General features: G+C 42.9%; 1 protein-coding gene across 1 annotated transcript in view; it reads left to right on the forward strand.

Annotated features, from left to right (window-relative positions):
- The window catches only part of LOC140693517 (uncharacterized), an 81572-nt gene that overhangs the window by 46994 nt on the left and 18864 nt on the right, over positions 1-15714 (forward strand). Inside the window, exons 11-13 of the mRNA XM_072957337.1 lie at positions 1673-1799; positions 13832-13952; positions 14531-14609. Coding sequence (XP_072813438.1) covers positions 1765-1799; positions 13832-13952; positions 14531-14609 — 235 coding nt within the window. The 5' untranslated portion in view covers positions 1673-1764. The remainder of the gene's footprint in view (positions 1-1672; positions 1800-13831; positions 13953-14530; positions 14610-15714) is intronic.

A 15714-nucleotide genomic window follows, 5' to 3' on the forward strand; every position in this document is an offset into this window, starting at 1 on the left:
CGAATATGGATCATCTGCAAACTTGGAAAGCAACCGAGATGGAATTACTGCAGATACCTTCTGCTTTAATAAGCCGTGTGCAAACATAAACACGGAGGAAGCATACACTTGGATTTGGAGGTGTAGGAAAGGGATCCTGCACATTGCAGGAGAACGCAATGCAGAATTCCTTAAGTCCAACTTTCTTTACTGTAGTGGTTTCTGAGAACAGTTTATGGTAATTAAACAACATTGACAAACGGTGGCACACATTGCTTTTAAGGGATGGCCGGCTGCAAACTTTTATATTGGACAGGTGGAATTCATAGGCAAGTGGTCAGGTGGATGGGAGAGAGATGGAGCCAAGGCCTGGGCCCAGATTCCGGTTTAAATTGCCATTTCTTCACCATAGGGCCTTGGAATAGAATGCATACTCTCAACCTGTTGGTGAATCTGTGAAATGGGCATGATAATATTCATTTCTTCCTGGGATTGTTGTAAGATCTAAAGAGTATTATAGCACACATGAAGCATTTAACACCCTGGCACTTAGCAGTGTTCACTGTGTGGGGCCGCCCCGCTTAGCGTGCGTCAGAGCCGTAAAGGCAGCATTTGTCTGTTGAGGATGCACTTGTAGCCCCTTGGCTAGGTTGTGAATTTGTTGATTTCCTTTAATACTTGTAACTCTGTGTGACATGGGCAGTTATTTTCATGGACAGATGAGGAATCTCAGGGTAAAGAAGACTGTGTAATTTGCCCAAGGTCAGACCATAATTTTGGGTGCAGGGGCCTCAGTTCAGCATGGGCCCCTGGGCCTTCTGCTCTCTCCGTTCAGCACCAGAGCCAGATATGGAGTTGGCTGTTTCCCTGCCCAGAATATCCGGCAGGACCCAAGACACACCTGGCCCTGTGCTGCTTGAGCAAAAACTCCGGAGGAGAGGGAGTTACAAAAGGGATAAACATAAAAACAGACGACAGCAAACTGTGATCAGCTCTGAGAAGGAAAGGAACACGTCTCGCCGTGCAGAGCTGGGAGCTTTCCCGTCTGGGCTGCTCTGGGGGTGTTCATCTCAGCTAAACAAGTTCTGCTGTTGCAGCAAGGCAGGAAGGCAGGGCGCATGTGGGCAGGTAGACAGGGCCTCATTGATCGTACTCATTCCCCATTAAGCGGCAGCTTTCACGGGCACTTACCTAGTAAACATTGGCCATAATCTTCACGCAATTTGCTTGGTAGTTTTATTGACCCCAGCTTTGAGATGAGGTCATTGAAGCTGGGGAGTTTGTTGCATGCCCGTGATTACCTTGCAAATACCCCCACTGGTCTTTCAACCTAGACTGGTGTGGCTGTCATGCCCCATCCCTGTGAATGGCATCGTGTAGCTTCTCCCAAGTGGCCCAAGTGACTGACATTGATATGCTTAATTCGTAGGAAATGGTATGTGGCAATAAGAGAAAAAGATAGTAAGAAATTGTTTGGAAAACAAGAAAAAAACCTATTCTTCCCCAGCTGGGGGAGCGTAACCTGTATCACCCACCCTAATCACTGCCTGTCACCTCCTCCCTGAGGATTCTGTGTTCAGAAGCCACTCTGAGCCTTGGGAGAACATTTTTCCTCATGACACTTTTGACTAGGACCCGCGACATCTCTGTCCCTGGTTAACACTCTCTTCAAAGCCGTTTAAATTTTTTGCAGGTTCCTCCACTCTGATGTAAGAATACCCTGTATAACTTCTTGATGCAGCTCCTTAATGAAGATCTTGTGATGGATACCTAGCCAAAACTGGGATGTATGCACATAGTGACTGCAACTTCAGCACATTGTGAGTTCATAATCAGAGGGGTGGGTGACTCAGGAAAGGCTTTTTTAAGGTAACAAGGGGAAAGTGAAAGGACGCTTGCTGTGTGAGAAAGAAACATCTCGGTCACAGCCAGCAAGACACCTGTGTTCATGATGGGGTGTGGCGAGTGCAGAGTTCTCACAAAGAAAGAAGTGATGTGATGGGAGGGAGGACAGTTGGGTAATTTATTGGGGAGGAAAAAAGTGGGCTGAACATTTCCTGGTTGAACAAGAGGATTGTGACATGACGTGCTTGTATTTTGGAGAGAAGGGTTTTGTGGGGACAGGCCTAGGAGTACGCTGTATGGCTGGGGAGTCAGCACAACAGAGAAACACAGAGAACCGGGCAGACCCCAAGGCCCAAGCTGGGGGAGAGGCTGCCCGCAAATTGGAACCCTGGAAGCTGGTTCTGTCCCTTAGCTGGGGCCTCAGACGTCACTTCACAGCCCAGTCCTGTTGATACAAGAATAAAAAACGTTGGGCATGAGAAGGGCTGTGTCCCAGGCTTTTGTTGAGCCCCTGGGATGTGCCCCACCAGATTTTGTTCTTTGACTTCATGCAGTAAAGAATTCAAGAGCAAGCCAGTGTTGAGTAAAGGTATATATATTCAGACAGATACATTGAAATGCAAGAGAAACGTCACGAGGTGTGGGGGTTTCATGCACAGATTAGAAGTAGGTACACACCCCACAGACAGAAGGTCTGTCTTCTCCAAAGAGGGACAGAGAGTGGTGACCGCGAGGTGGCGCTGTGTTGCTTGTTTTCTTGGGCTTGGTGGTTTCATATGCTAATAAGTAGAAGGACCAGCCTTAGGGCAAGGGGCTAGGATTCCCAGGGAGTTGGCCATTTCCCACCCTTTGACCTTTTGTGGCTATCATTGGGACTGCCATGGTGCCTGGGGCATGTTATTCACCAGGTTACTATTACAATGGATGTTTACTGAATCTCAAGATCTGCTAGAAGTTAAATCTCTTCATCCTGAGCCTCAAGGCCTATTGGGGGTTGAATCCTTCACCATTTTGATGTCAATTGCTGCGGCCTTCCTTGAATGGCTGTGCTCTTCCCCCTTCCATCCTGTATCACTGTGATGACACAAAGACAGCAAAGGCCGGGCCCTAACCGTGCTCCTGCATTTAACGGCAGGAGGTGTGGTGTGGGCTTATGATGACTCTGAGTGGTGAGAAGGATGTTTCAGATTTTCCCACGTGAGACATGGCGACTTACCAGCAGCCTCCCCAGATTTATCTCACGGGCATTATCGCTTGTGTTGTTATGGAAACAAAAGGCCAGCCAAGAAATAAGAATCACACAGAGGGTTGGAGTACTGAGATTTATTACGCTGGCGGGCTCAGAGGGGTTTCTTTTCCAAAGCTCTGAGCACCTCCAAGACGTGCACATGAGGTTTTATAGGGTTAATTACAAGTATGGGGCTAATACCCAATAAGGCTCAAACAACAAAAAGCAAGGAATCAGTACACTGAAGCTTATCAATTTGGAACAGATCACGTTACTGACAACTGTTGACCTTGGATTTTCGGGTTAGCTTATTAGCCCAGTAAACTGACACTAAACTTCAGATTTACCAGGTAGCCCAGCAAAACTTAGATCAGGAAACCGACACTTATCACACTTTGATTTGTGACTTAGCTTGTTAGGCCAGCTGTGGTTTTCCTTCAGTGTCACTTATCTTTTGAATTTTTCTTTTTTTCTTTTTTTTAATATTTAATCCAAATTTAATATCAGGGTTCTTTGGGAAAGAAATTTCTCTTTTTCTTTTCTTTGGTGATCTTTTAGGGGGGCAGTTAATTAGATGTATTTACCTGTTAGTGGAAGCCCTGGGGCTTCAACCCAGGACCCCGTGCACGCTAAGCACACGCTCTACCACCCGCCCCATCATCTTTTCTTTTTGGTTTCGCTGCCAAGAATCCTACAGCTGAATTTCTAGTCAGCCTTAAGCCCTTCCCTGACTTCATGGAATCCATTTTTATGAGTTTACTTCCCCCTGGTTTCATTTAAGTATTGAATCTCCATTTTCTCTTCACTCTCCGTTTTGCCTTTTGTTGTTATGGTTGTTAAGCTGTGTTTAACAGAATTGTTTAAATTCTCTTTTAGCAAGAGGCTGAATGTAAATAAATATGTAAGCAAACAGCACAATTAAATGCTTTTATACATTCTGAGCTGTTTAGTAGTAACTTAAAAACCGAATTGAATATTAAAGTGATAGCATTTTAAAAATATTTTTTAATTTTTCATAAAAATATAGCTGATTTAAAATATGATATTAGTTTCAGGTGTACAATAGATGCTCCATTTATAGTTACTGTAAAACATTGTCTGTATTCCCTGTGTTGTAAGATACATCCCTCTAGCGTGTTTACATTACATGTTGCAGTTTGTATAAGAAAGTTGGGTAACGCAGAGTCTGGAACGTGGCTGTGTATGACTCAGGTTCACGCTCACCCTGCCTGTCAGAGCTCAGGCCTTCACTCCTTTCTGCAGGGGAGCGAGTGGAGGCAGCTCTCATCAGCGCTGTCACCACCCTCTGAGTGGCAGTGACAGCAGTGACTGTGTGTGGACGTGCAAATTGTTTTTCCAAGAGCTTTATATGCGTTTCTGCATTTAATAATTAAAGCCCTCCTGTGAGGAAGCGTTTTAAGTTTTTAATGCATAATACATTTTATTTTGATATTGATAGATTTCAAACCTCTGGAAAATTTACAGGAGTAGTACAATAAACGCTTAGATACAGTTCACTTTAAAGGGCACTATTTGGCTTTCTGTGTCTGGCTTATTTTAGCATAAAGTTTCAAGGTTCATCCATAATTGTAGCCTGAATCAGTACTTTATTCTTTTTGCTTGATAATATCCTTTTCCTTTGTTTTCGTTTTTGGTCTATTTAAAAATATTTTCATTGAAGTCTTGTTAGTTTATAATTTTGTGTTAGTTTCTTGTGTACAGCACAACACTTCAGCTAAATAGGAACCTACCTGTATTCATTTTCATCCTCTTTTTAAACATAAGTTACTATAAGATATTAAATATATTCTCCTGTGCTATACAGTATAAACTTGCTGTTTATTCTTTACATACTCAGTATCTGCAAATCTTGAACTCCCAGTTTATTCCTTCCCACACCCTCTCCCCACTGGTAACCATAGTTTGGTTTCTATGTCTCTGTGTCTGTTTCTGTTCTGTAGATAAGTTTATTTTTTTGTTTCTTTCTATTTTTTTTTTTTTAGAGTCCACATGTGAGCAATCTCATGTGGTATTTTCCTTTCTCTTTCTGGCTTACTTCACTTAGAATGACATTCTCCAGGTCCATTGATGTTGCTGCCAATGTCATTATTTTATTATTATTTTATGGCTGAATAGTAGTCTATTGGACAAATATGCTACAACCTCTTTATCCAGTCATCTCTCAGTGGACATTTCGGTTGCTTCCATGTCTTGATATTGTAAATAGTGCTGCTGCGTACATTGGGGTGTAGGTGTCTTTTTCAATTAGGGTTCCTTCTGGATATATGCCCAGGAGTGGGATTGCTGGGTCATCTGGGAGGTCAATTTTATGTCTTTAGAGGAACATCTATACACTTTTCCACAATGGCTCCACCAAACTGTATCCCCACCACAGTGCAGGTGTGTTCCCAATTCTCCGCAGACTTTCCAGTATTTATTGTCAGTGAACTTCTGAATGATGGCTATTCTGACTGGTGAGAGGTGATACTTGATTGCAGTTTTGATTTGCATTTCTCTGATAATGATATTGAATATTTTTTTATGTGGCTACTGGCCATTTGTACGTCTTCATTGGAGAAATGTTTCTTTAGGACTTCTGCCAATTTTTGAATTGAATTGTTTGTTTTTCTTTCTTATTAAGTGTAAAAGCTGTTTACATATTCTGGGAATTAAGCCCCTAGCAGTTTCATTTATTGTAAATATTTTCTCCCATTCCATAGGTTGGTTGTCTTTTTGTTTTGCTTACTGTTTCCATAGCTGTGCAAAAGCTTGTAAGTTTAATTAGATCCCTCTTGTATATTTTTGGTTGTTTTTCTATTGCTTGAGTAGACTGCTCTAGGAAAACATTGCTGAGATGTATGTCAGATGTTTTGCCTATGGTTGCTTCTAAGAGGTTTATAGTGTCTTGTCTACATGTTTAAGTCTTTAACACATTTTGTATTCATTTTTGTATATTCTGTGAGGGAGTAGTCTAACTTCAATGATTTACATGCAGCTGTTAAGTTTTCCCTACACCATTTGCTGAAGAGGCTGTCTTTACTCCATTGTATGTTCTCACCTCCTTTGTCAAAGTTTCAATGACCAAAAGTTTGTGGGCCTATTCTTGGTAAATGTGTTTATCCGTTCATTGATGGATGGATATTGTTAGTAACTTTTGGCTACTCTGAATGATACTGCTATGAATATTGATGTGAAATTTTTTATGAGAATATGTTTTCATTCTGTTGGCTGTACATTTGCCCCGCCATATCTGTAGTTTCCACTACATGAATCCAGATGGTTGATTGTAAAGGGACTCGAACATCCTTGGATTATGGTATCCAGGGTGTGGGGTTCCTGAAACCAACCCCCCAAGGATATTGAGAGATGACTCTATATGTAGGAGTGGAATTGCTGAGACATATAACTCTAAGCTTTTGAGGAAATACCAGACTTCTCCAAAGAAGCTGCAACATTGTTCCTTTCCCCTGGCCGCATATGAGGTTTCTCTGCCTCCTGAACGACATTTGTTATTGTCCATGTTTTGGTTATAACCATCCTAGTGGGTGTAAAATGAGATCTCATTTTGTTTTTGACTTCCCTAGTGATGCTGAGCATCTTTTCATATGATTATTGGCCATTTGTATATCTATTTAAATTCGTGGTAAATTTAAAAATTGGGTGTATTTTTTTGTATTGTTCAGTTGTAAGCATTCGTTATATATCCTGGATACTACTCTCTTATTAGATACATGCTTTGCAAAATTTTTCTTCTATTCTGCACATTGTCCTTTAACTATATTTTTTTAAACATTAAAACAATTTCTTTACAAGGGAGGTAGTTTGATGTAAAGATTTATTTTATTTTTTTGCAAAGCACGCACTCTCTGACTTGAGATACCCTTTTCCCCTGTCATTTCACTTTCTTGATGATGTCCTTTGTAAGAAAAAGGTTTTAGTTTTGATGAAGTCCAGTTTATCTGCTTTTTCCTTCTATCACTTGTGCTCTTGGTTTTGTATCTAGGAAACCAAAGCCTATCCTAGGCCCACAAAGATTTATACTGTGTCTTCTTTTAGAAAGTTTATAGGTTTAATTTTTACATTTCTGTCTGTGATCTATTTTCAATTAATTTTATTTGTTATATAAAATATGGGTGTTCAGATTCCAGATTGATTCTTTTGCCTGCAGATACCCAGCTGTCCCTGAACCATTAGTTGAATAGACTATTCTTTCAATGGAGTGTTTTTGGCCCCCTAGTGGAAAAGTGTCTGTAAATGTAAGTTTTTCCCCGTGGGTTTTTATTGTGTCTCTTAGACTTATTTATCCAAACTTATGCCAGTATCATACTGACTTAGTACTATAGCATTTTAGTACACTTTAAAGTGAGTCCTCCAACTTTACTCTTCTTTTTCAAGGTTGTTTTTGCTGTCCTGGGCCCCTTGCAGGTCCATGTGAATTTTGGGATCAGTTTTTCAATTTTGCATAGAAGTCAGCTGGAATTTTGATAGGGATTCCACTGAATATATAGTTCACTTTGAGGATTCTTAACATTTTTAATAATATTGTCAATCATTCCATGAAAATGGGATGTCTTCCATATATGTAGATCTTTTAAAATTTATTCTGGTGATACTTCAAAAAGTTCAATGTACAAATCTTGTAAATTTTTGTTAAATGTATCTCTCACTTTATTTTTAATGCTGTTGTAAATGGAAAGGCTGAATTTCTTATGGGTGGGACTATGTATCAATCTTCTTATTTGTAGAATTCCTTCACAACAAATACCCTTGGTATATATTTGCTACATAAATCTATCCACAACTATTCCCCGCCCCGTGTTATAAGAAACCAAGACCCAAGGTAAGCTACTTGAAAACACCTATGTGGAAGTGAGAAATGAGACCCTTGGGTGGGTCTTTGTGCAGATGATACTGAGAGCTTATTCTGAATGGCTTCTTCTTAATTACTTTTAAACAACCCTTTCAGTGTATTTAGTCAGATACATTAAGATTATGCCCTTTTGATGTGCGGAGTAGCTAAGACTATAATTTTCAAATAAATTCTAGTGAGAGTGTTGTACTTGAAACCTAATTTGCATCAATCTTTGAAGATTTATGTTTCAGGAGCTTTGACTAAAGAACAACTGTCTTTATTCTATAATGAGAACTAAATGCTCAAGCAACATGTAAGAGTTTGAGCAAACTGCCCCCGCCCCGTAGTGCTGGGTGGCTGCAGCTGTAACTGGAGTCAGCACTTACCTCTCCCAGTATGCTTGTGCTGATCTGCTCAAAGTGGTTCGTCCAACAGTTTGTCAGTAGTCTGTTGGACAAAGTCATAAAACATTGATTGAAGGTTGCTAGAATGCAATATATTCTTATTAATATTAAGTAAGCACATATTGAATGCTTACTGTATGATGGAATTGTCCCTCAGCCTCACATGAATATTATTTCTCTTGAAACCTCACATATTTCCTTGTTATTCTCACTTTACAGATAAGGAGACTGAGAATTAGGTCTTCTCTCTTTGGGGGGAGCTCATTATTAATGATGGGCAGTTGTAAGGAAAAAGATATTGATTCATCATGAGAAAACATTTTTGTGAGAGTCAGCAATGAAGAAGATGAACACTGAAGAAGGTGATCATTGTTCGAGTGAGACAAGCCCTGGGTTGTGCGGAGTCAGCATCCCTGTCCTAGACACGGCACGTGTAGAGCTGCGTGGTGGGTGAGGCGGCGCGGCCGTGCAGGGAAAGCGGATGCTGGGGCCTTAGGCTGTGCTCAGGCCTGGTTGGGCTTTCTCCTAAGGGGAGTGAACCATCATTGACAGATTTTAAGTAGGAGAGTGGGGTGCTCTCATAGTTCATATTTGTCTTCTAGAATGTTTGGAAACATTTAGAAGGCTTGGCAGGAGATGATGTGATGAGTCAGAGTAGGGTGGCTGCGAGGTGTAGCAGTGTCCAATTTTCAAGTGGTTTTCAGGCCCAGGCTTGTGGCTTAGTAGCCGTGTCAGTTTGAATGACGCACGCAAGGAAGTGAAACAATTTATCTAATCAATTGAAGCAGTGATGTACCCAATTCCCAGGACTATTGTGGAGATCCAGTGAGATACACTGTGCAGTGTGCAGCGTGGTCTCCAGCAGAGGGTCAGTGCTGAGTGAGTGCCAGTGAGTATCTGGTAGGTCAGTTGAGGGTAGTGGGACTCGGTGTCTGAGGATATCTGGTCCCTGAAGGAGGGGTCCATTCACATCTGTGAGTGATGGGCCTGAGTTGGGAGACGCAGGGAGACCTTACCCTCCGACCAGGGGCCCTGGTAAGGACGGCTATGGGAGGAACACCGTGAAGTCAGCTCTTTGCATGTGGAGTTGGAGCTGCCTTTGAGACAACTAACTGCAGTGTCACGAGCTTAAAGAGGAGATCTGGGCCCAGGTTGTGCATTTTCCTAAAATCTCAACTCCTAAGGACGCCGAAGTATTGATCACTGAACGTGAAGTCATACTTTAAAGGACAAACGAATAGTAGTATTATCTCTGTCATCAAAGCTCACGTCTATTTATTCATCACTCACTTTGCTAATTCGGTACTTACAGAGCTCACTTCACCGTCCTCCCGTGGGCTCAGGCTCCACAGAAAAGAGCTGGTGAGACTCCCTCTTTTCTAGAATAAGACACATTTAGCTTGTAGACTTCTGTACCTCGCCAGACTTAGGAAATTAGTTTGTTGGTTTAATTGTATTTTCTGTTGGCCATGTCCTGACAGGAGAGAAATTTTACCTCATGGTCATGTTTCAATTAGCTGTTACTGAGAATTGCTGATCTGATACATAGTGTATGTATTACATTAACTTTGTAGAGTAGTTATCATTTTTCTGTCTTTGCCCTTTAATTTTGTTTGCCCCTTCAGTGTTCTATTCTTTTTGGGGCCTTATTTTTTTTTAATTAAAAAATGTCTGTTAGCAGTTAAGAAAAAAAAAGCACAGAAAAAATGCACATGAGAACTAAATTTAGAAAATGTCTAGTGTGTTTTCTGTCTCGGCAATGGAGGGTACTAGAAACTCCTGAAAACCTTCATTACACAAGTTCCTTAAAATGCTGATTGAGAAATAAAACCTTCCTTCCTCATCTTTCAAGCTGCACAACTCATTGTCAAGAAAGTGAGGGAAAATTCTCAGAAGCCAAGACAAACGAGAAAGCAGGGTTTCTGAGAGATACGTGAGCGTTAGAAGCCGTGGTGTGCTGGTTGGCTCCTGAACTGATTTTCAGTTGCCTTGACAGGAGGGAGGGATGTGAGCCCCAGACCTCTCACACTAGGAGTTGGATGGGTGATCATATAATGGGCCAAGCCCATCCTGAGAATCTTGCTTTACTAAAGGGTGAAATAGGAAAAAAAAATTCCTCAAAACAAGAAAGTAAGAAAAGTCAATTTTGTTGGAAGAGGGGAAAAATAACAAATCCAAAGTAAGGATATAGTTTAAAGCTGTTCTGGCATGAGAGTGACCACAAACTCCTGGCAGAAAAGCACAGCTACTCCTTGATTGATAAGTTGTATTTTGAATGAATCAGTGAACAGCTATTCCGAAAAAGGCCTCCAGAGTCTTGTGGATCAAGATACTGGACAGCAAACACCTCTCTTCCAAGGTCTCATTCAAATAACCAGAAAGGTTTTAAAGGAAACTAACAATAATCTGAGTTGTATTTATTGACATTACTATATGCTAAGAATTCAGAGGTGACTATGGAGTTGTCTCCTATTTTATGGACCTTATTTTCTCTTTGGGGAGAAAAATGACATAGTTGGGTATCTTGGTGGAGGGAGGTGTTAGTCTGTTGCAATTAGCCAGGAGAGGAGATTAAGAAAACAGTGAAAGATCGGTGAACTTTTTAGCTGAGGACAGTCTTGTTCACTTGGCTTTTAATTGCAGGCTCAATGAGCTGTCACTGGGGGGAATAGATCTTACGGAGGATGGACTTAGCTCAGCCCTCTTTTGAATGGACAAGTGAACCTGGAAAAAGACAGTCAAATCTGTGCAGACATTAAAGTTCACTTGAACGTGCTGCATCCCTGAGCCAAAGATAGGACAAATATGCAGCAATTCTTGAGGACAGAAGAGTGGTTTTTAAGGTTCTCCAAGAATGAATCCCATGGAACCGAGATGGCCAGTTGTCAAACTGAGACTTTGTTCTTTGGACGGTGTACCCAGCAAGGGTATTGGCCTTTTATATGTTTCCATTTGTCTTTAATACATGTCTGTTGATGAGGACATGGGCACAAATGTTTGACACCTTGTCGAGGCGATTTTGGATACCTGCCTAGAAGCACGGGCACAGTTGTGGCTGCTTCATACATCTTGCAGCCCATCCCTTTCCCCGGCTCCGTGATCACGGCAGAGTGGTTCCTTGTTGACCTGTCCGTTTCCTCTGTGACATCATAACCCATGAAAAGACCGGAGCATATTAACTTGGCTTTGTTAAAGTCAAAGAAACAGATCAAATATGGAGTCAGATTTGTTCTTTCCTATTTCAGTAGTACCATGGAGATGGCAGTTTGGGCAGCTTTTTGTAGTGTCCTGGAGGCTTTCTCTCTCAGCTTCTGGGTGCCTCTATTGAAAACCCTTCATTGCTGTCTGGCCTGCTGGTAATGCACACTGCCTGTTTTGCCCTGAAGATGTGTTCTGTTTATAAACTCATCTCTACTCCTTGGAAAACAACTCAAGAAAAACTCAGTTGGTTTTCCACCAGCCATGGGCAGGGGTGAGGTAAACCGTGTTATTATTTCATAAAATAATAGTAATAATAGTAATAGTCATAGTAGTAGTACTTGTAGTAATAGTAATAGTAATAATAATAATAATAATAATAATAATAATAATAATAATATTAATAGAAGTCTTAAAACAGGACAGAGCACATTGGAGAGAGTCAAAAAATGCTTTCTGGCTTAAATCAAAAGTGATGACTAATGATTCCATGGCTGCTGTATTTGCTAAGCTAATTACTCCTTTGCTCCATTACACATTTCTTTTATCTGAAAAAGAAATACAAGGAAATGGTTTAAAAAAAACTCAGAGAACAAAAATACACAAGTGAAAGAAGTTTTCCCTCATCCTCTGTTCTTTCAGCCCTCTCTGGAGATGCCTCTGTTTACTATCCTTTGGGTGCTTTTCCAGATATGCTTTGCACATTCCCACCTATGTATGTAAATTCCTTTAAAATTTTAGTTATTTTTAACTTAAAGGGGTTTAAATCCTCAAGTGGCATCTGGCCGGGTAATATAACAGAACAAATCTGACTCCATATTAGATTTGTTCCTTTGAATTTAACCCTATGCTCTGTCACCTAGGCTTCATCTTGCTTGTAAAACAATGTTGCCTAGAGCCTGAAATAAACAGGAGACCCTATTCTGAAGGCTCTGACCTTTAAGGATATTTAACACTTTTTCATTCATTAAAAGATAGCAAATTGCAGAATAGAAAATAACGTTTCTTTTGTTGGAGGTTTACAGGGATCTGACCCACGCAGATAGCTGCAAGAAGAAAGGATTCTAACAAGAAGGAATTCCTACACTAAGAAGTTTGCACTAACCAAGCACATAGGAAAGGAGCCTGAATTGTGACTTGGGGAGATGGTTTTCCAGGACATTAGTTTGCCATCTAGGTCTACAGAAACTTGCTATTCCATGCCCCAACATCTGGTCTCCCAACTTATTGGCCTGTCCTGCACTGAGGAGAATTAATTTCGACTTGGTAACACTCCTATCTACCTAGAAAGCTGGGCACTGGAGCTGAGTGTTATGGAAACAGGCCAGCCAAGACAAAAGCACCAATCGGAGTGTTGGAGTACTCAGAATTATTATGCCGGTGGGCTCAGAGGGGCTTCGGCTCCGAAGTTTTGAGTACCTCCAAGACGTGCACATGAGGTTTTAAAGGCTTAGTTACAAGTAAGGGGGCATTAGCCAATAAGGCTCAAAGAACAAAAAGCAAGGAATAAGTACACTGGAGCTTATCAATTTGTAACAGATCACATTACTGACACTTGTTGAGCTTGGAATTACGAGTTAGGTTGTTAGGCCAATAAACTGACACTAAACTTCAGATTTACGAGATAGCCCAGCATAATTTAGATCAGTAAACTGACACTTATCACACTTAGATTTGTGACTTAGCTTGTTAGCCCAGCTGGACTTTTCCTTCACATGAGGACAGCTCTCCCACACCCAGGGAACTACTGTGAGCCCTTGATGTTTCCACTAGGGTGGGGTATGGTTTACCCAGGAGGGATGGGGACTATGCACCAACACTCAGGCAGTCTGCTCTGTCTGGGGCTCTGATCTTGTACCATCCCGCTCCCCGCCAGCCCAACACCTGGGACAGTGGAGCTAAGGCAGAGATCCTGCCTGCCTGTTTCCCAGCGTGTAAAAGGGGAATATGTGCTCTTCCCAAGGTAGTTCTGAGCGACAACACCTGCGGGTGCTTGGTTCTCAGAGCAACAGAAAACCCAGCTCCGCGTGGGGGCAACGTGTGATCTCCCTAGGGTTTCTGCAGAAGCATCGGACGGAGGGTTGGATCACGGTGGTAAAATTGAGCTGCGGGGCTTGAAGGGTAACAGAAGGGTACAGAGGCAGGTCTGCCGCCTAGGGGTGCCCCAGAGGTAAAGCTTTTATCTCCAACTCCTCTAAGACCCTCCCTTCTCCAGATCCCTTCCTTCTCTCTGCTCATCCTGTCCATCTGTATCCCTCCAATTTTCCCGTCCTCTCCACCCGCTCCCATCTTCTCCCTCCCTCGCTGTCCCACCTTCTCTCACAGAACCCAGAGAGGATCGCTGGCCCTCCTGCGCATGCGCAGTCAGTGCCAAGTGGTCCGCTGGTTGGGAGCTCCATATCCGAGCCGGGGATCGGGCCCAAAGGCTTCTCAACTACGTCGCCCGGTAGGCCTTTGGTTCCTGCCTGGGGTCGGGGCCTCTGACTGTGGAAGTGCAAGGTGGGGGGCTCCTGGGAAAGGGGTCAGGCGGCTGCGGGAGGGCGGTCCGCCTGTCACAGACCCCAAGGGCGCTAGTCAGCCCGTGTTCAGATGAATTGCTCAGGCCAGACCCCTCTGCCAGCGCCACCTGCCCCGGCGTCCCGGCCACAGTGTCCAGGGCCTGGTGTGCACCTGCCATCTCTCACCCAGCCGGGATCCCCTCAGTCCGCGGCTGGCGTCCCCTTCCCCTCTCCCTCCCGCTAGTCCTCTCCTCCCGGGCTTCCTCTTCTCGTCCGGCGGCCCGTCCCCGCCCCTGGGCGGGCTGTGTCCCGGGCGGGCGGGGTCTGCGGACCCGGACGGGGGCGGGCGCTTGGGACTGTGGCTGGGGCTGTCCTCCGAGCGAGGCTGCAGCCCGCGTCCCCCTCCCCGCTTTCCCTGCCCCGCGACCCCGGGGCTGCCCTGCTCTCCCTTTCCCGCTCCCTGAGGACCAGCTCTGTGGCGTGGGCGCTGCTACCTGGGCTGAAAGCCTCCGGCTCTAACGCCCAGCTTCTCCTGGTGGAGTCGGGAAAAGGGAGCGTCACTGCTAAGCGAGGTTCTGTCTCCCCCCTCCATGTTTCTGCCTCAGGTAAGTACCTTGAACACTTTCAGGTGTTATGATGGCGGTGCTTGTTGATGTCACGTGTTTTTATAGTGAGAGGGATTGCAGTGGTGAAAGCAGGGCTTGGTTCTGTTAAAAATGTGCTGAAGGCATGAGGCTGTGACATCCTCCTTCCTTCCCTCTCTCAGGGTGAAAGGAGTGATCCTCGATTTTCAAAAGATAGTTACAGTCCCTAACTAGCCCAGCCCAGCTATTGTGCGTTAACAGGAACAGCACCACCAGAGGCCTTGGAGACCCAGGGATATTGCAGTCCTAAAGTGCTCCTGGCAGAGTTTGGCTTGTTTAGGTTTTTTGTTTTTCTTAAATTGTGGGACAGACTAGTGTATAAACTGAAAAATAATTGTCAAGAAATAATTTTCATAGGACAGTTTTATTGTGATATAGTTCACAAACCATGAATTCCATCCATTTAAATGGTACAATTCAGCAGCTTTTTGCATATTCACAGTGGTGCATCCATTATTATTCCAGAACGTTTTCATCACTTCAGAAAGAGCAGTGGAAATGAATGACCTATCCACCCCTCCCAAGTGGTGGTTCTAAAGAAATTTCTTGGCTATTCCTGACCATAAATTAACTTGTTATATTCCAAGAAAAATCTGGTAGGAATTCTAACCAGAATTGAAATGAATCTGTCTATCAAAACAGGAAGAATTTATAACTTTATGGCATAAACTTCTTCTACCCATGAATATATCTGGGACCCTATCTTTTCATCTGACCAGAGCCTGGCCCATGTGAAGTTCTCACTACTTTTTGGGCTTGTGAATGATGAGATTCTATACATCGTTAGTTGCAACTGTAGCCTTTCACAGAAGAGAAAAGTAACCTCAGTGAAGCAAGTGACTCTCTGATGGTCAGAAAGAGTGACAGCCAGTGCTGGAGTGATCCAGTGGACTTGGTGTTTGCAGCTAGATTTCTCGACCACCTACAGTTAAGGGGATTAGAGAGTTCTTTTATTTTTTCTTAATGGCGTTGCATTTATTTTTACTTATTTTTTAAAATTATTTTTTATTTAAGTGTAGTCAATTTACAATGTTATTTTCAAGTGTGCAGCAGAGATTCAGTTATA

Source organism: Vicugna pacos, unplaced genomic scaffold (assembly GCF_048564905.1).
Source record: "Vicugna pacos unplaced genomic scaffold, VicPac4 scaffold_19, whole genome shotgun sequence".
Lineage (NCBI taxonomy): Eukaryota > Metazoa > Chordata > Mammalia > Artiodactyla > Camelidae > Vicugna > Vicugna pacos.